The sequence below is a fragment of the Salmo salar genome, chromosome 15, assembly GCF_965601325.2.
Source record: "Salmo salar chromosome 15, fSalSal1, whole genome shotgun sequence".
NCBI lineage: Eukaryota > Metazoa > Chordata > Actinopteri > Salmoniformes > Salmonidae > Salmo > Salmo salar.
Genome location: NC_138305.1, coordinates 56,766,508 through 56,787,607, shown reverse-complemented (window position 1 = coordinate 56,787,607; position 21,100 = coordinate 56,766,508). Strand labels below are relative to the sequence as shown.

At 43.6% G+C, this 21,100-nt stretch overlaps 2 protein-coding genes across 2 annotated transcripts; one reads left to right on the top strand and one right to left on the bottom strand.

Annotated features, from left to right (window-relative positions):
* Nucleotides 1-4,164: 4,164 nt before the first annotated feature.
* On the bottom strand, nt 4,165-6,434 carry rps29 (ribosomal protein S29). The gene is made up of 3 exons (NM_001139600.1): nt 6,369-6,434; nt 5,854-5,953; nt 4,165-4,263 (listed from the first exon to the last, which is right to left on the bottom strand). The coding sequence occupies exons 1-3, from the start codon at nt 6,428-6,430 to the stop codon at nt 4,255-4,257; spliced, it is 171 nt and encodes a 56-aa protein (NP_001133072.1). The 5' UTR covers nt 6,431-6,434; the 3' UTR covers nt 4,165-4,254.
* An 8,738-nt stretch (nt 6,435-15,172) lies between these two features.
* LOC106571583 (alpha-1,6-mannosyl-glycoprotein 2-beta-N-acetylglucosaminyltransferase-like) lies at nt 15,173-20,615 on the top strand. The gene is made up of 3 exons (XM_014144817.3): nt 15,173-15,377; nt 18,246-18,558; nt 18,881-20,615. Exons 2-3 carry the CDS (start codon nt 18,532-18,534, stop codon nt 20,249-20,251), a joined length of 1,398 nt encoding a protein of 465 aa, XP_014000292.1. The 5' UTR covers nt 15,173-15,377; nt 18,246-18,531; the 3' UTR covers nt 20,252-20,615.
* The last annotated feature ends 485 nt before the right edge of the window (nt 20,616-21,100 follow it).

Genomic DNA, 21,100 nt, shown 5'->3' with positions numbered 1-21,100 from the left:
TAAGTCATTTAGCAGACGCTCTTATCCAGAGCGACTTACAAATTGGTGCATTCACCTTATGATATCCAGTGGAACAACCACTTTACAATAGTGCATCTAAATCTTATAAGGGGGGGGGGGGTTAGAAGGATTACTTTATTTATAAATGGTTATAGGTTAGTCTAATGTGGAACTAAACATGACATTAAACACTGAGCATGTAGCATATTGATATGCTTCACATTTCACACACATCATCTGGCCAGTAGCAGTAATAGCTCTACCTGGTTTACAGCTGTGGCCGATCCATTAAGGTATATGGTATGGCTATCCATCCATGGCCAGTAACACAGAAATAAACTACAGAGAGAGCTGGCAGAGTACCACATGCTCCCGGGCAGCCTGGGGACGTTGATCGGACTCCGAGGGGAGCATGTGCTGTGACACCATTTCTGTGCATATTGTTAAATGTCCCTTCTTGATCTTTTCAACTTAGGAGTAATTCCGCTGCACATGAGGGTTTAAGCGTAAGGTTATGTAGCACATTCAGAGAACAAGTCACCCTGTTACACCCGCACTCTCTCTCCCCATTCCTCTGACCTGCTCCCTCCTATAGAGACACTCTCAATACCAAATGTCTCTCCCCTGACCCCTTTCCTCTCTCTGTGAATTGCATCTCAATCTGTCTGTCTCCAAATCAAACTGAAGAATTCATGGCCAGGCTTACAGTTTATATTTGGATAAACAGCAAAGAGAATGAATGTCATAATAATGGTCTACATCGCCACTGTCCTTGCCCTCTCTGTGTGTCTTCTTCTGTCTAGTCTAATCTATTTGTGACCGAAGCTCATACTGCTTTGATTCAACATTCTCTCACACACACCTTCACACATATATGAATGCACACACACACACACACACACACACACACACACACACACACCACACACACACACACACGATAAGACACGCACCATCAGTGATGGATTCATTTGATCATGAATGTCCACCCTTTGACTCATCCCCTCCTCCTTGTTTGGTGTTGGCTGCCTCCCTCTTCAACCCCCCCCCCCTTCCCCACAGTCTCACCCCTCTCTGCCACACTTCAAATGGCACGCAGCATTCAATTAGCTATGTCCCAGCTGACAGCCTTATCAAGGCATCAAGGCTGACTCTTACCAGTCTGCATTTGCATCTCTTCTTAACAGTGGGTAGAGAGCCTCTTCCCAGGGAGCTGGGCAGGCCCCCTGTCGACTCGCTCTTTGAATGTTCCAAGCCTCTTGTATTGATTTGTTGGGTTTCAGCTGTGGTGCACCGCTGCCCCCTAAGGTGGAGCATTGTATTGCATGCAGCCTTTGAATGAGAACTCAGCTCATTATGGTTGCAGTAAGAGAGGGAGAAGCACACACTGTCCTGAAATGTGCATATTTGGTTAAGAATAAATACAGTGGTAGAATAAAGCTATGGATGATCTACTGAGTAAGATCTTACATTGGGATGATCAACAAGAATAGCAATACTAGACCCACTCAACTGAGTGCCGTTGAGAGGTATCTTGAGATGGAATATGACTACACACAGTGAACATGAACACGCTGCATAACCCTATCGAGGACAGTGTTTGAATATGACATTGCTTGATTGAGTCTGTGGTGGAATGAAAAATGGGCTTAAGTTTGAGACATTTCCCTTAGGAACTGTCATTGGGGGACTAAAATGGCTGAAAAGGTTTGATGGAGCCCATCAAGCCACTGGCCTACTGTCCTCTATCGAGTCTAGACTACAGGCACTCAAAATAGAACTAAATGAAAGAATTCAGTTGACAGGCAGAAACAGTAATGCACAGATGAATATGTAATAAGAAGTATAATATGCAAGTGAAGTGGCCACTACTAATGTAATCTATTGACTGTATTCTGCATTTTTACCCACGGGTCTGTATGCACTTTTAACTTCCATAAAATAAAGATGTATTTTGGTTAGTTCATGGTTTTTAAAGTGAAATTTGATTTATTCTGATTACACCTTTTTGCTTTTACTAATGTACTCTCTTTTTCATCAGTTCTGGCATTGATTCTGATCTTCACCAAATATTGTGGATACAGACTGAGTCATGGAGCTTTGGAAAAGCTTGAAAGAGAACAGCAATCAGTCGTTCATTCCCTCACATGCCTACAGAGGCCCCTCTCAGTGTGTTTGCAGCCGAAAACAGGTAAATGCCGTGGAACATTTCCATGCAAACCGGGCCGAGAAACATTCTAAATGAATTTATTTTGCTGCACTCTCTGAGATGGGAGAGCTGCAGAGTGTGCCTGGCAGTCAAAATGCTGCAACAAGAGAGAGAGGGTCCCCAGCGCACCTCCACAACAACCACATCTGCAGGTTTTCACAAAATCAAATAGACCACTTTAGCTAGTGTGCAAGGAGTATAGGCCTACACATGCAAGCAGGCACTTACACGCACACCTACGCAAACCGCAGGGACACGCTCACACACATACCCACAGGCACACAAACTTCCCGACATATCTTTTTATGGTATAAACCAGTGTGTAGGCACTCATGCATGTTAATCTGGAATGTGCACATTCACCCTGCCATACCTTTATTCCCCTTCCATAAATTGAGAGAAGTTACTGCTCATTACACACACACTCTCCCCCTTTGTACCTCTTTCAGGCAGGATGGAAATCTCATCATTGTTCTAGCGTCACAGAGAAGAAAGAGCAGCTCCTCATCAAACTGTAGCCTGAAACCTCACTGCTGCCTCTGCTATCGGGGCCTGACCCCAAGCCAGGGGAAATGGAGAACTTCAATACAGCACTTTTTTAATGACTGGAGATTTCTTTCATTAAATGCAGGTGAAGGAAAGGGGTTAACATTTTGACGTGTGATGGGTCACGAAGAATGTGGATAGTAACTACAGTATAGGCTAGTGTGTCGATTACCTTTCTGTACAGCACAATATTTTTTTTGTAGCAGTTCTCTGCCATCTGGTGGGCAAAAAGTCACCTTCCTACAAATACAATGCTATGTCAAACCAGAGATAACGACAATGTAGTTGAACAGAAGCCTAGTCTGTCATATAATCAAATTGCTTCAGAAGTATTCATTTTGTAATGCAGCTGAGGCAGTGTAATAGCACACAAAAGTATATCAGTGAATGTCCAGTTTACCACATCCTTTATGCAGGTTCTAGTCTATGCTTCTATCCTTCTGAGATTAGGCTAGTTATTTTTGCAAAAAGATAACCATGAATTTATCACATTCACTATGAATGACATGATCAATCTGTATTGATAATTCACTGTCTGTATCTATCCCATTGAAATAACCAAGTTATGTCCCAATTCTCTTTCCTGCCAGTGTACCCTTAACCTTTCAGATTTTAAAATAAATGACCGGTATAAATAAGCATGGAAACTCTCCACCCAATGCTTTTAGATTTGTGAGTAGTGAACACCAAAGATGGTGGCTAAATGAAAATTGTTCACTTAGGACGTTTAATGTTGAAAAAAAGTCTCAGTACCAGTCTACTTAACAGGGTGGGTCTCCAATAGACACCATTAGCAGCTGGGTCTGGTCTACTTAGTTCATTGACTTTTATTGAACCATAAAGAAACAGTAAGGTGTCTTGCATCCTCTTCCATCTTGTGTACAATTCCAAGATATTGGGACACACCCATTCTTTGTGGCAAGGACGAGAGGGTGTGATTTTCCGAGTATCATCCAGTCATTTGCTACCTACCAGGATCAATTGCACTTTGAGCACCAACCAGTAAACATGCATTTCAGTTTTCCAAACCAGAATGAGACATACGCATTCGTTTTTAAACCTGTCAGATGACAATTTAACAAGTGCTGGTACACAATCTAGAAGTAAATACTTGCAGCAGCCCCTTTTGAGTTTTCAGAAATGTTTCAAAGTTCTACCAGAATATTATGTCAATACTGGCAAGATATTGTTTAGTTAATTTTGATAGCAGTTGACAACCAGGGTATAGGCTTAAACATCTTCAGTATTTAGCACTCAAGAGTAATATCTCAGGAGAGTAAACACTACATTGTGCAAGGCAACAGTGAAGGTAGCGCTTACTAAAGTTTCAATAAAGCAAATCACCATCTAACAGATGGGAATCAGTTTGCATATCATGCAAAACATCAACATAGGACAAGACCAATATGTAGAACAAAAGAACACATTTATTTTCATTGCTGGATCATCCCGTTCCCAGTTGGTTTGACCTCCTGGGGAACCTTCAGCATCCAATGCATTTAGTCCAGCTGTGAAAAAGCAATTTCAGGGTTAGATTCATGTAAAGATTTACAACTTCTGTCAATAGAATGGTATTGTAGAATATCATTAGGTACACACTTTTATTCATAATATAATCAATAGGTTAAGTATCTAGCTAGTGATATACAACGCATTCGGAAAGTATTCAGACCCCTTAACTTTATTCAAAAAAAATGTACGTTACCGCCTTACATAAGTATTCAGATCCTACACTCAAATACTTTGTTGAAGCACCTTTGGCAGCAATTACAGCCTCGAGTCTTAGGTATGACACTACAAGCTCGGCACACCTTTATTTGGGGAGTTTCTCCCATTCTTCCAGGCAGACCCTCTCATGCTCAGTCAGGTTGGATGGGGAGCGTCGCTGCACAGCAATTTTCGGGTCTCTCCAGTGATGTTGGATTGTGTTCAAGTCCAGGCCACTCAAGGACATTCAGAGACTTGTCCCGAAGCCACTCCTGCGTTGTCTTGGCTGTGTGCTTAGGGTTGTTGTCCTGTTGTAAGGTGAACCGTCGCCCCCAGGCCGAGGTCCTGAGCAGGTTCTCTCTCGATCCTGACTAGTCTCCAAGTCCATGACACTGAAAAACATCCCCACAGCATGATGCTGCCACCACCATGCTTCACCGTAGGGATGGTGCCTGATTTCTTCCAGATGTGACATTCAGGCCAGAGTTTAATCTTGGTTTCATCAGACCAGAGAATCTTGTTCCTCGTGGTCTGACAGTCCTTTGGGTGCATTTTGGTAAACTCCAAGCGGGCCGTCATGTGCCTTTTACTGAGGAGTGGCTTCCGTCTGGCCACAACCCTAAAGGCCTGATTTAGCAGAGTGTTGCAGAGACAGTTATCCTTCTGGAAAGTTCTCCCATCTCCACAGAGGAACGAACTCTGGAGCATTGGGTTCCTGGTCACCTCCCTGACCAAGGCCCTTCCCCCCCAATTGCTCAGTTTGGCCGGGCGGCCAGCTCCATGAAGAGTCTTGGTTCCAACTTCTGCTATTTAAGAATGATGGTGTCCACTGTGTTCTTGAGAACCTTGAATGCTGCAGAAATGTTTTGGTACCCTTCCCTGATCTGTGCCTTGACAATCCTGTCTCGGAGCTCTACAGACAATTTTTCCCACCTTGCGGCTTGGTTTTTGCTCTGACATGCACTGTCAACTGTGGGACCATATAGACAGGTGTGTGCCTTTCCAAATCATGTCCAATCAATTGAACTTACCACAGATGGACTCCAAGTTGTAGGAACATTTCAAGGTTGATCAATGGAAACAGGACACACCGGAGCTCAATTTTGAGTCTAATAGCAAAGGATCTGAATACTTAAGTAAATAAGGTATTTGCAAACAATGTGTTGATTGTGGGGGGAAAACGAATTGTATCAATTTTAGATTAAGGTTAATGTAAGTGTGGAAAAGGGGTCAATATGAATGCACTGTAACTGCCCAATGTTTGGTAAACCACCTGTCCTATGCATTCTGAAGCAGGAATTCCTTTACCGCTGACGTTACCACATTCAACAATGTCAACAACTAGCCAACGGTGACTTACAGTGGATATAGAGTACAAAGCAAATACTCGCCTTAACAAAGCCGATGTCGTTCGCGTACTGCCTGAAGCACTGGCGGCACATGTTGAGCCCGTATTTACGGATCAAACCGTGTCTGTTCGAGCATACCCGGCTGGAAAACAAAGAATAGAAATATTAGTCAAGAATGATGAACGATTTAATAAAAGTGCCCAGTAAGTTCAAGCTCATTCAAAGTTAACCAGCCAACGACGTTACCTAACTAAACAGTGTTAGCAGCAGATAAACTTGTAATTTTCACATTTAGGGGTCTAGTTATGACAAAAAGACGTTCTCACTAGCCACGTCACTGTACTTGATTAGATAGTACTACAAGCTGGAAATAGCCAACGTTAACATGCGCTAAAAATGTGAGGCTCAGCGTTGTTGCACATCAACCGCCATATTAGCTCGAGCGAAGCCCTCATGTGGTTCAAAATGTACACCAAGAATTTGGGTCCGTGAAAATCTACCGGACTCTAAAATTCACTCCAAATAAAATTCTAAACGATATATTGAAGATGACTGACCAGGATCGGGATCCCTGACCGAATTTTCTAGGATGACTCCAATAGAGCTGCTGATGACCCATCTTGTCTCTTTTGCTCGGATGTCAGAAAGGAAGGAATACGGGTGCGCATGCGCCAATAAAAATGTTCTTCCGGGCGTCTTCCGCCCACAATGCATAGCGGGAAACATCGCATTGGGTGCATTCTTGTAGTACACCTCTAGATGGAGACAACAACCTGCAGCAGCATCAACAACCCAATCTAGAGCCTGGTGCTGCAATTGTGGACTTGAATAGATGCTGAATTTATTACATTTCCCCAATAAGCCACACCGCTCGCGCGAACGTTGCAAAATACATTTTGAAAACTATGTTGTTCAATTATTGCACCCACACTGCTCGCTCGAGTCAACGAGCGTCTGCGTTGCCAAGGGCTAAAATAGAAGTCATTCCTATTTCTGACGCAGATCACGCTGCAAGTCCTGCCTCTCCCATCTCCTCATTGGTTTATAGAAGCAGGTACCCACTTGCCATCTCCTCATTGGTTATACCCACGTGGGTGATTGAAAGACAAACTGTTTTGCCGGTTGTCATGGTAATACTATGAATTGTAGATGCCAATCACCATATTAGTTCAAAGATGAAAAAGCCTGGAAGGAGGAGAGATGACTAGAAACGATTTGGTTGACCGTTTTATGTGTGGATTAATTGTCAGAGTAGAGGTCCTTGTGCATTTCAGGTAAAATAACAACTCAATGTTTATATCCCAGGACAAATTAGATAGCAACAGCAAGCTAGCTAAATAGGACAAATTATCTAGCAAGTGCAGGCTAACTAGCTAAATTGCCATACATGTTTAATGCTTTTCGACCTGTCCCCAAATTAATGTCATTGGTTCAGTTTGTTTTCATATTTTAACCTGCGTGTCGTGATTGCGTTTGCTGTAGGGGGACAAAATAAATTTATGCACGATAGCGCACGATGGCACACGCGCGCAGCCGGTTTGGGTTCCGTATGAAATAGAAGTCCTTTCTATTTCTGACGCAGATTGCGCTGCAAGTCCTGCCTCTCCCATCACCTCATTGGTTTATAGAAGCAGGTACCCACGTGCCATCTTCTCATTGGTTATACCCACGTGGGTGATTGAAGGAGGAACTGTTGCCAGTTGTCATGGTAATACTATGAAAGTTTAGATGCCAATCACCATATAAGTTAAACATGAAAAAGCCTGGAAGGAGGAGAGATGACTAGAAACGATTCGGTTGGCCATTTTATGTGTGGATTAATTGTCAGAGTAGTGACAATATTGAAAACAATTGTCAGAGTAGAGGCATTTCAGGTAAAATATCAACTCAATGTTTATATCCCAGGACAAATTGGCTAGCAACAGCAAGCTAGCTAAATAGGATAAATTATCTAGCAAGTGCAAGCTAACTAGCTAAATTAAATGTTTAATGCTTTTCGACCTGTTCCCAAATTAATGTAATTGGTTCAGAGTTTGTTTTGATATTTTAACCTGCGTGTCGTGATCGCGTCTGGTGTAGGAGGACAAAATAAATGTATGCACGATGGCGCACGGTCGAAAAGCATTAAACATTTATGCAATTTAGCTAGTTAGCTTGCACTAGCTAGCTAATTTGTCCTATTTAGCTAGCTTGCTGTTGCTAGCGAATGACTTCTATTTTAGAGCCCTTGGCAACGCAGACGCTCGTTGGCGGGCGAGCAGTGTGGGTGTAATAATTGAATAACATAGATTCCTACATTTATTTTGCAACGCGAGCAGTGTAGTCAGGGTATTAGTGTCAATATTCGGATGAATAGCACAACAAGGCATTTGTACAAGCAGCAATCATTCATTTAAAATGGCATGCTGTTAAATATCTCCTCAAATGCATTCAAGACCTTATGCCTAAGTGGACCCCGTGAGCTGGTTTTGATGCAGGTTCATGGTACAATCATTAATTGACCAGTAAAATGCAAATCAATTTATAACATTTTTGACATGCGTTTTTTTCTGGATTTTTTTGTTGTTATTCTGTCTCTCGCTGTTCAAATAAACCTACCATTGAAATTATAGACTGATCATTTCTTTGTCAGTGGGCAAACGTACAAAATCAGCAGGGGATCAAATACTTTTTCCCTCACTGTACAATCAATAATACAGTAGAAAAATCTGTATACAGCATGTGCAAATGAGTTAGGATAAGAGAGGTAAGGCAATAAATAGGCTATGGTGGCAAATTAATTACAATATAGGAATTAAACAGTGGAATGGTAGGATGTGCAGAAGATGAATGTGCAAGTTGAGATACTGGGGTGCAAAGGAGCAAGATAAATAAATAAATACAGTATGGGGATGAGGTAGATGGGCTATTTACAGATGAGCTATGCACAGGTGCAGTGATCTGTGAGCTGCTCTGACAGCAGGTGCTTAAAGCTAGTGAGGGAGGTAAGAGTCTCCAGCTTCAGAGATTTTTGCAGTTCGTTCCAGTCATTGGCAGCAGAGAACTGGAAGGAGAGGCAGCCAAAGGAAGAATTGGCTTTGGGGGTGACCAGTGAGATATACCTGCTGGAGCGCGTGCTACGGGTGGGTGCTGCAATGGTGACCAGTGAGCTGAGATAAGGCAGGGTTTTATCTAGCAGAGACTTGTAGATGACCTGGAGCCAGTGGGTTTGGCGACGAGTATGAAGCGAGGGCCAGCCAACGAGAGCATATAGGTCGCAGTGGTGGGTAGTATATGGGGCTTTGGCGACAAAAAGGATGGCACTGTGATAGACTGCATCCAATTTGTTGAGTAGAGTATTGGCGGCTATTTTGTAAATGACATCGCCGAAGTCGAGGATCGGTAGGATGGTCAGTTTTATGAGGGTATGTTTGGCAGCATGAGTGAAGGATGCTTTGTTGCGAAATAGGTAGCCGATTCTAGATTTAATTTTGGATTGGAGATGTTTAATGTGAGTCTGGAAGGAGAGTTTAGAGTCTAACCAGACACCCAGGTATTTGTAGTTGTCCACATATTCTAAGTCAGAACCGTCCAGAGTAGTGATGCTGGATGGGTGGGCAGGTGCGGGCAGCGATCGGTTGAAGAGCATGCATTTAGTTTTACTTGCATTTAAGAGCAGTTGGAGGCCACGGAAGAAGAGTTGTATGGCATTGAAGCTCATCTGGAGGTTAGTTAACACAGTGTCCAACGAAGGGCCAGAAGTATTTAGAATGGTGTCGTCTGCGTAGAGGTGGATCAAAGAATCACAGCAGCGAGAGCGACATCATTGATGTATACAGAGAAGAGAGTCGGCCCGAGAATTGAACCCTGTGGCACCCCCATAGAGCCTGCCAGAGGTCCGGACAACAGGCCCTCCGATTTGACATACTGAACTCTATCGGAGAAGTAGTTGGTGAACCAAGCGAGGCAATCATTTGAGAAACCAAGGCTGCTGAGTCTGCCGATAAGAATGTTGTGATTGACAGAGTCGAAAGCCTTAGCCAGGTCGATGAATACGGCTGCACAGTAATGTCTCTTATCGATGGCGGTTATGATATTGTTTATGACCTTGAGTGTAGCTGAGGTGCACCCATGACCAGCTCTGAAACCAGAATGCATAGCGGAGAAGGTACGGTGAGATTCTAAATGGTCGGTAATCTGTTTGATAACTTGGCTTTCAAAGACCTTAGAAAAGGCAGGGTAGAATAGATGTAGGTCTGTAGCAGTTTGGGTCTAGAGTATCTCCCCCTTTGAAGAGGGGGATGGCCGCGGCAGCTTTCCAATCTATGGGAATCTCAGACGATACGAAAGAGAGGTTGAACAGGCTAGTAATAGGGATTGCAATAATTTCGGCAGATAATTTTAGAAAGAGAGGGTCCAGATTGTCTAGCCCAGCTGATTTGTAGGGGTCCAGATTTTGCAGCTCTTTGAGAACATCAGCTATCTGGATTTGGGTGAATGAGAAGTGGGTGAGGTTTGGGCGAGTTGCTATGGGGAGTGCACTGCTGTTGACCGGGGTAGGGGTAGCCAGGTGGAAAGCATGGCCAGCCGTAGAAAAATGCTTGTTGAAATTCTCAATTATTGTGGTGGGCAGTGCAGTGCAGTGCAGTGGGCAGCTGGGAGGAGGTGCTCTTATTCTCCATGGACTTTACAGTGTCCCAGAACTTTTTTGAGTTTGTACTACAGGATGCAAATTTCTGTTTGAAAAAGCTAGCCTTAGCTTTCCTAACTGCCTGTGTATATTGGTTCCTAACTTCCCTGAAAAGTTGCATATCACGGGGGCTATTCGATGCTAATGCAGAACGCCACAGGATGTTTTTGTGCTGGTCAAAGGCAGACTGGTCTGGAGTGAACCATTCCTAGTTCTACATTTTTTGAATGGAGCATGCTTATTTAAGATGTTGAGGAAGGCACTTTTAAAGAATAACCAGGCATCCTCTACTGACGGGATGAGGTCAATGTCATTCCAGGATACCCCGGCCAGGTCAATTAGAAAGGCCTGTTCACTGAAGTGTTTTAGGGAGCGTTTGACAGTGATGAGGGGTGGTCGTTTGACCGCAGACCCATTACGGATGCAGGCAATGAGGCAGTGATCGCTGAGATCTTGGTTGAAAACAGCAGAGGAGTATTTGGAGGGTGAGTTAGTTAGGGTGATATCTATGAGGGTGCCCGTGTTTACGGATTTGGGGTTGTACCTGGTAGGTTCATTGATAATTTCTGTGAGATTGAGGGCATCAAGCTTAGATTGTAGGATGGCCGGGGTGTTAAGCATGTCCTAGTTTAGGTCACCTAGCAGCACGAGCTCAGAAGATAGATGGGGGGCAATCAATTCGCATATGGTGTCCAGGGCACAGCTGGGGGCAGAGGGTGGTCTATAGCAAGCGGCAACGGTGAGAGACTTGTTTCTGGAAAGGTGAATTTTTAGAAGTAGAAGCTCGAATTCTTTTGGTACAGACCTGGATAGTAAGACAGAACTCTGCAGGCTATCTCTGCAGTAGATTGCAACACCGCCCCCTTTGGCAGTTCTATCTTGGCGGAAAATGTTATAGTTAGGGATGGAAATTTCTGGGTTTTTGGTGGTTTTCCTAAGCCAGGATTCAGACACGGCTAAGACATCCGGGTTGGCAGAATGTGCTAAAGCAGTGAATAAAGCAAACTTAGGGAGTAGGCTTCTAATGTTAACATGCATGAAACCAAGGCTTTTACGGTTACAGAAGTCAACAAATGAGAGCACCTGGGGAGTAGGAGTGGAGCTAGGCACTGCAGGTCCTGGATTAACCTCTACATCACCAGAGGAGCAGAGGAGAAGTAGGGTAAGGGTACGGCTAAAGGCTATAAGAACTGGCCGTCTAGCACGTTTGGAACAGAGAGTAAAGGGAGCAGGTTTCTGGGCACAATAGCATAGATTCAAGGCATAATGTACAGACAAAGGTATGGTACGAAGAGAGTACATTGGAGGTAAACCTAGGCATTGAGTAATGATGAGAGAGATATAGTCTCTGGAGACATTTAAACCAGGTGATGTCATCGCATATGCGGGAGGTGGAACAACATGGTTGGTTAAGGCATATAGAGCATGGCTAGAGGCTCTACAGTGAAATAAGACAGTAATCACTTACCAGGACAGTAATGGACAAGGCATATTGATATTAGGGAGAGGAATGCGTAGCCAAGTGATCGTATGGGTCCAGTGAGTGGTTGGGCTGGCTGGCTGGGGACACGGCGATTCAGACAGTTAGCAGGCCGGGGCTAGCAAGCTAGCAGTTAGCAGCCCGGGGCTAGCAAGCTAGCATAAGGGCCTTAGAGGGACGTCGCAATGGGGGAAAGTCTGTTTTTGCCTCCTCGTGTGGTGACGTCGATAGACCAGTCGTGGAATTAGTAGGGTTCCAAGTAGCAGAGGGATCCAAGTCCAATTCGCAAAATGGGTATAGTGGTCCAAGAAACTGGCCGATGGATCAGCTAACAGTCCAATATGCTATAGATAGGTAGCATGCCACGTTTAGCAGAATGGGCCTTCAGGGGACGTCGCGTATGAGGGGCCTGTTGGAATCCTCGGGCAGATTATGTCGGTATTCCAGTCATGAAGGATCGGCGGGGTTCCGTGCCCCGTCCCGGCAGTAGTAGGGGTCCGGATATTGTAGCCGAGGAGTGGGCTTTAGGACTAGTCCAGGAGCCCTAGCCGGGAGATGGGTCTAGCATGGGCTAGCTCCAGGCTAGTTGGTGCTTGCTCCGGGACGGAAACGTTAGCCAGGAATAGTCAACCCGGGTTGCGATTAGCTAGCTGCCATGATCCAGATGAAAAGGTTCAGAGTTTGTGGTAGGAATCCGGGGATATGGAGAGAAAAATAGGTCCAGTATGCTCTGGTTTGAAACGCGTTGTACGAACTGGCGAGAGCTTTCCGAGCTAAAGGTTAGCTGATGACCGCTAGCAGTGGTTAGCTGACTGATAGCTGATAGCTGGTAGCTAGTTAGCTAGCTAGCTTCAGTTGAGGTATTCCAGTTCGGAGGTAAATAGAAATACTTTAGGGAAAAAAATAGATCCACACCACATTGGGTGAGGCGGGTTACAGAAGAGTATTTTGAAGTTGAGGTTTAGGAAAAATATTAAAAAGAATGTGAAGAAAAATATATAAATATACATGGGACGAGACAAGACAAAGACGTCTGACTGCTATGCCATCTTGGAATAGAATGATTAATATGAACATTCTTAAATTATTAAGAAAAATGTCATAATTATACCAGTTGAATCAATAGAAAAGTACGTAAGAAAATCAACCAGATTGAGTTAATTTCAAAGTGCAATTATCATTAAATAAGAAAAACAAATCCAACAAACTGTGAACACAGACGAGGGTAGTGCGTACGGCCCAGTACATCACTGGGGCCAAGCTTCCTGCCATCTAGGACCTACAGTTGAAATCAGAAGTTTACATACACTTAGGTTAGAGTCATTAAAACTTGTTTTTCAACCACTCCACAAATTTCTTGTTAACAAACTATAGTTCTGGCAAGTCATTTAGAACATCTACTTTGTGCATGACACAAGTAATTTTTCCAACAATTGTTTACAGACAGATTATTTCACTTATAATTCACTGTATCACAATTCCAGTGGGTCAGAGGTTTACATACACTAAGTTGACTGTGCCTTAAACAGCTTGGAAAATTCCAGAAAATGATTTGAGACATCATTTGAGTCAATTGGAGGTTTACCTGTGGATGTATTTCAAGGCCTACCTTCAAACTCAGTGCCTCTTTGCTTGACATCATGGGAAAATCAAAATAAATCAGAAAAAAATTGTAGACCTCCACGTCCACAAGTCTGGTTCATCCTTGGGAGCAATTTCCAAACGCCTGAAGGTACCACGTTCATCTGTACAAACAATAGTACGCAAGTATATACACCATGGGACCACGCAGCCGTCATGCCGCTCAGGAAGGAGACGCGTTCTGTCTCCTAGAGATGAATGTACTTTGGTGTGAAAAGTGCAAATCAATCCCAGAACAACAGCAAAGGACCTTGTGAAGATGCTGGAGGAAACAGGTACAAAAGTATCTATATCCACAGTAAAACGAGTCCTATATCGACATAACGTGAAAGGCCGCTCAGCAAGGAAGAAGCCAACTGCACATGGGGACAAAGATCATACTTTTTGGAGAAATGTCCTCTGGTCTGATGAAACAAAAATAGAACTGATTGGCCATAATGACCATTGTTATGTTTGGAGGAAAAAGGGGGAGTCTTGCAAGCCGAAGAACACCATCCTAACTGTGAAGCACGGGGGTGGCGGCATCATGTTGTGGGGGTGCTTTGCTGGTGCACAATGATGTGGATATATTGAAGCAACATCTCAAGACATCAGTCAGGAAGTTAAAGCTTGGTCGCAAATGGGTCTTCCAAATGGACAATGACCGCAAGCATACTTCCAAAGTTGTGGCAAAATCGCTGGCTTAAGGACAACAAAGTCAAGGTATTGAAGTGGCCATCACAAAGCCTTGACCTCAATCCTATAGAAAATTTGTGGACAGAACTGAAAAAGCATGTGCGAGCAAGGAGGCCTACAAACCCGACTCAGTTACACCAGCTCTGTCAGGAGGAATGGGCCAAAATGTACCCAACTTATTGTGGGAAGCTTGTGGAAGGCTACCCAAAACGTTTGACCCAAGTTAAACAATTTAAAGGCAACGCTACCAAATACTAATTGAGTGTATGTAAACTTCTGACACAATGGGAATGCGATGAAAGAAATATAAGCTGAAATAAATCATTCTCTCTACTATTATTCTGACATTTCACATTCTTAAAATAAAGTGGTGATCCTAACTGACCTAAGACAGGGAATTTTACTAAGATTAAATGTCAGGAATTGTGAAAAACTGAGTTTAAATGTATTTGGCTAAGGTGTACGTAAACTTCGGACTTCAATTGTATATACTTGGCGGTGTCAGAGGAAAGCCCAACTAATTGTCAAAGACTTCAGTCACCTAGTTATTGTCATTTTATTCTGTTACTTTTTGTTATTTTTTTACTTTAGTTTATTTGGTAAATATTTATTTTGCTCTTTCTTGAACTGCATTTTTGGTTAAGGACTTCTAAGCAAGCATTTCACGGTAAGTCTACACCTGTTGTATTTGGCGCATGCGACCAATACAATTTGATTGGATTTAAATATGACTTTGTTTATCTATTGTTCAAAGAAATGACTAATTCTTAAGAAATAGCATACCAACTATATACATGCAATATTGTATTTACAGAGATCTCCATATTGTTACAATTCAATGCAACATTGTAGCATAGCCAATAATATCATTTTTTATGTTTTGAGAGCCCCCCCCCGGAGTAATGCATTGTGGGAGCCAGAGGTAGGCAGCGGTTTGGTATTTTGTGCCAGCGTTAGCTAGCTAGCTAGCTGGTTAATGTGTTATTTTGATCAGAAATTGGGAGCAGGAGAGGAGAGAAGTGATGGAGGAGAATGAATATCTCATGTCATCGCATTGTTAATTCCGGCTGAGAAAGCTGCATAGTACGACTACCTTTTTAGGTAAATATAAAAACGCAGTTTTTCCACGATGAAGCTTGTTGCGACAGTCTGTTTTGGCCATGAATTGAGGCGCAACTGGAGTGCTTGTTTGTCAATATGATACGCTCGCACCAGCTAGCTTTTATGAACCTCATTTATATTGCCATGTAACTACGTTGCTAGCTAGCTACCGTAACACTTGGTAAACAATGTTTAAGCTACCAAATATAGCTTTCTGGTAGTTGTGTATGATGCAGACCTACACCGCATAAGTCTCGAGCGAAATGGGGTTGGCGGTTTTGACGGTAATGTCTCGGAGCACCAGTTCTGGGCTACCAAGACGATAGCTAGAAGGAAGATTGCAGAATTTGCATGAACTAGATTTGGTTAGATAACCCGCAACGGATGCCATGGGAAGGAAGAGATGTTGAACGACAGATTTTTTTTTTTTTACATTAACATTCACAAAGATAAGAAAAGGATCTAGTTTTGAAATGATAGGTGGTGATTAGCTTAGTACTACAGCTTGTTGACTGTTTGTTGACAGAGAAATTATGTTTTTTTAACGGTGTACATTACACGCCTGTCATGCTGATATCGTTGCTCTGTTTTAGGCAAGGTAGTCTGTGATCCAGTGCAAACGCTCTTGATTTGTGTATTGATTGTGACAGTGCCTCTGGGCAGTACAAATCAGTAAGGGCAACCCAGAAAGAAACGATGCTGAGAATAGACAACTAATCATAGAATGTTGAAGTGGAGCTCGGGATGATATGGGAAGGCTCCTATGTCTAAAATAATATTCTAGCTAAATCATGATGACTGACAGATACTTTGTGAAGATAAAGTATTACCCCTAAACGACGACCATTTATCCTACAGATTGAGATATACAGTCCATTCGGAAAGTTCAGACCTCTTGACTTTTTCCAAATGTTGTTACATTACAGCCTTATTTGAATCAATTTTAGAATAATGTTTTTCCTCAATCTGCACACAATACCCCATAATGATAAAGGGAAAACAGGTTTTTAGACATTTTAGCAAATGTATAAAAAACAAAAACACCTTATTTGCATAAGTATTCAGACCCCTTCCTATGAGACTTGAAATTGAGCTCAAGTGCATCCTGTTTCCATTGATCTTTGATTGATTTTCTACAACCTGATTGTGGTAAACCTGTGGTAAATTTAATTGATTGGACATGATTTGGAAAGGCACACACCTGTCTATATAAGGTCCCACAGTTGACCGTGCATGTCAGAATCAAAACCAAACTATGAGGTCGAAGGAATTGCCCATAGAACTCTGAGACAGGATTGTGTCAAGGCACAGATCTGGGGAAGGGTACAAAAAAATTATACAGCATTGAACATCCCCAAGAAACCAGTGGCCTCCGTCACTCTTAAATGGAAGAAGTTTGGAACCACCAAGACTCTTCCTAGAGCTGGCCGCCTGGCCAAACTGACCAATCGGGGGAGAAGGGCCTTGGTCAGGGAGGTAACCAAGAACACGATGGTCACTCTAATATAGCTCTGTGGAGATGGGAGAACCTTCCACAAAGACAACCACCTCTGCAGCTTTCTGGCCAATCGGGCCTTAATGGTACAGTGGCCAGACGGAAGCCACTCCTCAGTAAAAGGAGGCTGCACATAACAGCCCACTTGGAGTTAACCAAAAGGCACCTGAAGGACTATCTGACCATGAGAAAAAAGATTCTCTGAATGCCAAGTGTCACGTCTGGAGGAAACCTGGCACCATCCCTACGGTGAAGCATAATGGTGGCAGCATCATGCTGTGGGGATGTTTTTCAGCGGCAGGGACTTGGGAGACTAGTCAGGATCGAGGGAAAGATAAACGGAGCAAAGAACAGAGATCCTTGATGAATACCTGCTCCTGAGCACTCAGGACCTCAGACTGGGAGTGAAGGTTTTACCTTCCAACATGACAACAACCTTAAGCACACAGCCAAGACAACGCAGGAGTGGCTTCTGGATAGGTCTCTCAATGTCCTTGAGTGGCCCAGCCAGAGCCCGGACCTGAACCTGATCGAACATCTCTGGAGAGACCTGAAAATTGCTGTGCAGCAATGCTCCCCATCCAACCTGCCAGAGCATGAGAGGATCTGCAGAGAAGAATGGGAGAAACTCCCCAAATACAGGTGTGCCAAGCTTGTAGCGTCATACCCGAGAAGACACAAGGCTGTAATCGCTGGCAAAGGTGCTTCAAAAAAGTACTGATTAAAGGGTTTGAATACTTATGTAAATGGAATATTTATATATATTTGTATTATTTGTCATTATGTTGTATTGTGTGTAGAATAATCCAGGACAGCGGAGTCAATCACCACCTTCCGGAGACACCTGAAACCCCACCTCTTTAAGGAATACCTAGGATAGGATAAAGTAATCCTTCTAACCCCCCCCCCCCCCCTAAAAGATTTAGATGCACTATTGTAAAGTGGTTGTTCCACTGGATATCATAAGGTGAATGCACCAATTTGTAAGTCGCTCTGGATAAGAGCGTCTGCTAAATGACTTAAATGTAATGTAAATGTAGAATAATGAGATTTAAAAAAATAAAATAATTTAGAATAAGGCTGTAATTTAACAAAGTATGGGAAAGGTCAACGGGTCTGAATACTTTCCGAATGCTTTTGTGGAATATTTGTTGTCAGTGTGTTGTCTATGATGCGTTTTGCAGATTGTTGTCTAGTCTCTTGTCATAAAACAAATTGTTTTGTTCACCTGAAAAGATCTATGTACTCCAATAAAACAGCTGTTTTTATCATTGACATGATGTATGTGGGTTGCATTTAATAAAGGAAGCTGGTTTAGTACACACAATAAGAAATACTACAATTACTTTCATTATTTTCTCTTTGTCTTCCAGTGGGTTCCATGCACACCCCTACCCTGCAGCCTCTTAGCGACCAACATGCCTTATGGAACTCTCCCCTGGCATCACTGATATTCGACGACAACCCATGTTTACATTCCAAAAGTTAGCTCTAGCAACCAGCAACAGGTGTTAGCAATAAACACAATTTGAAGCCGTTGTTTTCCAAGCCTGCCTGCCTCCCTGCCTGGCCCCCAAGCACAGCAGTACCATTTGAAATTGCAAACCTGTGTTTCTCAACAATCAACTCCTCGCCCTTCCCAAGGGGTGACAGCCTATCATGAGATTCCGAATCTACAAGAGGAAGGTACAATACACAACGAGTCCCAAATCATGTGTATGTGCTGCATGTTTCTGTACTGGGCATGTTTAAAATGGCACAAACAAAACACATTATTCGAAAAAACAGTCATAGACAATCTTATTGTGACATATTTAGTTCAGCTGAAGAGGTATGGTAAGGCTCATGTACGCTCATATGAACTCTGTTACCTACAGTAAGTTTATCTTAAAAAAGAAACTAGAAACAACAATGCAATTGGCAACAATAGTAAAATAATGCCAAAAGAGGGAAGGATAGAGTCCAAAACCGGGCATGGGATATGATTTGATTTGTATCTTATGTCCAGGTGGTGATACTGACGCTGGTGGTGGTGGTGTGTGGCCTAGCCTTCTGGACCAGTGGGAAGCAGAAGAAGAGCAATGGAGTGGTGGTCCCTAAAGAGGCTGATGGGGCGAGGAGAAGCAGCAGTAGTCAGGTGCATCCACAGCCGCAGGCCACACCTGCAGTCAGTCGGATACCCATCGTACCTCCAATCGCACCTGCCAACGATACGCAACTGGAGAACCACCCCGAAAAACAACTGGAGAAGGAGAAAGTGGTCAAACCGGATGTGGACAACACTACCCTCGTCTACCGTGGCATTGTGTTCCAGCTCAACTTTGACCAGGCGGTGAGGCACGAAGAGAGGTTCAGAGCAGTGAGGAAGAAGGATGATCTGGTGGTGGTGGTACAGGTGCACAACAGACCTGACTACCTGAGGCTGCTGGTGGAGAGTCTGAGGAAGGCCCGGGGCGTGGAGAGCATCCTGCTCATCTTCAGCCATGACTTCTGGTCTCCCGAGATCAACCAAGTGGTGGCCTCGGTTGACTTCTGCCAGGTCCTCCAGATCTTCTTCCCCTTCAGCATCCAGCTGTATCCCCAGGAATTCCCGGGCCACGACCCCAGGGACTGCCCCAGAGACATTCCCAAAATGGACGCCTTAAAGCTGGGTTGCATCAACGCAGAGTACCCCGACTCATTCGGCCACTACCGCGAGGCCAAGTTCTCCCAGACCAAGCACCACTGGTGGTGGAAGCTGCACTTTGTGTGGGACAGGGTCCGGGCGCTGAAGGACCACCGGGGCTTGGTGCTTCTTATCGAGGAGGACCACTTCCTCTCCCCGGACTTCCTCCACCTCCTCAAGATGATGTCGATCCTGAAGAGGGAGAATTGCCCAGACTGTGATATCCTGTCTCTAGGGAGCTATGGCCACATCAGCTACGCTAGCAAATCCAACAAGGTGGAGGTGAAAGCCTGGAAGTCCACCGAGCACAACATGGGCATGGCTCTGAGCAGGGAGACCTACCAGAAGCTCCTCCAATGCACTGATGCCTTCTGCACCTACGACGACTACAACTGGGATTGGTCCTTGCAGCACCTGACCGTGACCTGTTTGCCCTCCTACTGGAAGGTCATGGTGAGTGAGGCGCCCCGGGTCTTCCACGCCGGGGACTGCGGAATGCACCACAAGAAGTCTGTGTGCATGCCGTCCAGCCAAAAGTCCAAGATAGAGAACATCCTTCAGAGCAGCAGCAATCAGCTGTTCCCCAAGAACTTGCTGATCACTAAGAGACTGCCAGCTAATGGGGCAGGGGGGGTGGCGCCCCATGTGAAGAACGGGGGCTGGGGGGACATTAGGGACCATGAACTCTGCAAGAGCTACCTTCGATTACAGTGACCTTATTATCATTATTATATTGTTACTCTTCTCTTTTTTTGCATCCTCTGACTTTAAGAAAAAGAAAGCCTTTTGAAAATAATCTTTATGGACTATTTCTTCATATTGCCTGTTTTATCGGACTGTTCCAAATAAAAAAGTATGTTGGGTTTGGAATTTTCTCTTTATGTATATCCAAGGCATTGATTTAGAGTATACAGTATACCCTCTGAAAAGTTCTGCAGTATGTAATCTGATAAATGACTGTGGTGCCTTTTTCCCATACATAATTGTTCAAGTGTTTCATTATTTGCATTCATAATAGCTTTTAATAGCAAGAATGCCATTGTTTTTTTTTAGCTGAAATTAAACTGGATATGTGGAGCATCTGTGTAAAGGGAGTAAATTGTGACCAAAATGAGAGCCAGTGGGGACAGTCAAATCTAGTGAAATAGTGGACTTTGCTATCCCAGTCTGCATGCATAATTAATTTTGAAGTTATTTATATGGTATAGATTTTCTGAGATCAAAGCAGGTTCTCGGAGACACCTTGTTCCATTTAACTTCTATTCTCAATAGGTTTAACAGTATGTCCTTCCTACCAGAGTATTAAGAGAGATGCCAATAGGAATGCTGATCAGATTAATATCACACCATTAAGTTAACAATGAAATCGCAGTACATAAAAATTGTCTTCTAAGTTGCCACGGTACTAAACCTCTCAATTTGCCACTTAACCGTTTGTCTCTCATGTTACTCAAGGATGTACCTTTTAGTCAAAGGAAAGTCATTAGATCCCTCCGTGACCATTTCCCTGCTCTCTGCTTCGATCTTAATTATGCTCATGGGGAGAATATATATTTTACCTCA

Excerpts from the sequence above, each read along its gene's own strand:
- LOC106571583 (XM_014144817.3), top strand. The coding sequence starts at position 18,532 with ATGAGATTCCGAATCTACAAGAGGAAG. Across the intron at positions 18,559-18,880 it reads TCCGAATCTACAAGAGGAAG|GTGGTGATACTGACGCTGGT; the intron begins GTACAATACACA and ends TCTTATGTCCAG.
- rps29 (NM_001139600.1), bottom strand. The coding sequence starts at position 6,430 with ATGGGTCATCAGCAGCTCTATTGGAGTCATCCTAGAAAATTCGGTCAG. Across the intron at positions 5,954-6,368 it reads GGTCAGGGATCCCGATCCTG|CCGGGTATGCTCGAACAGAC; the intron begins GTCAGTCATCTT and ends TTTGTTTTCCAG.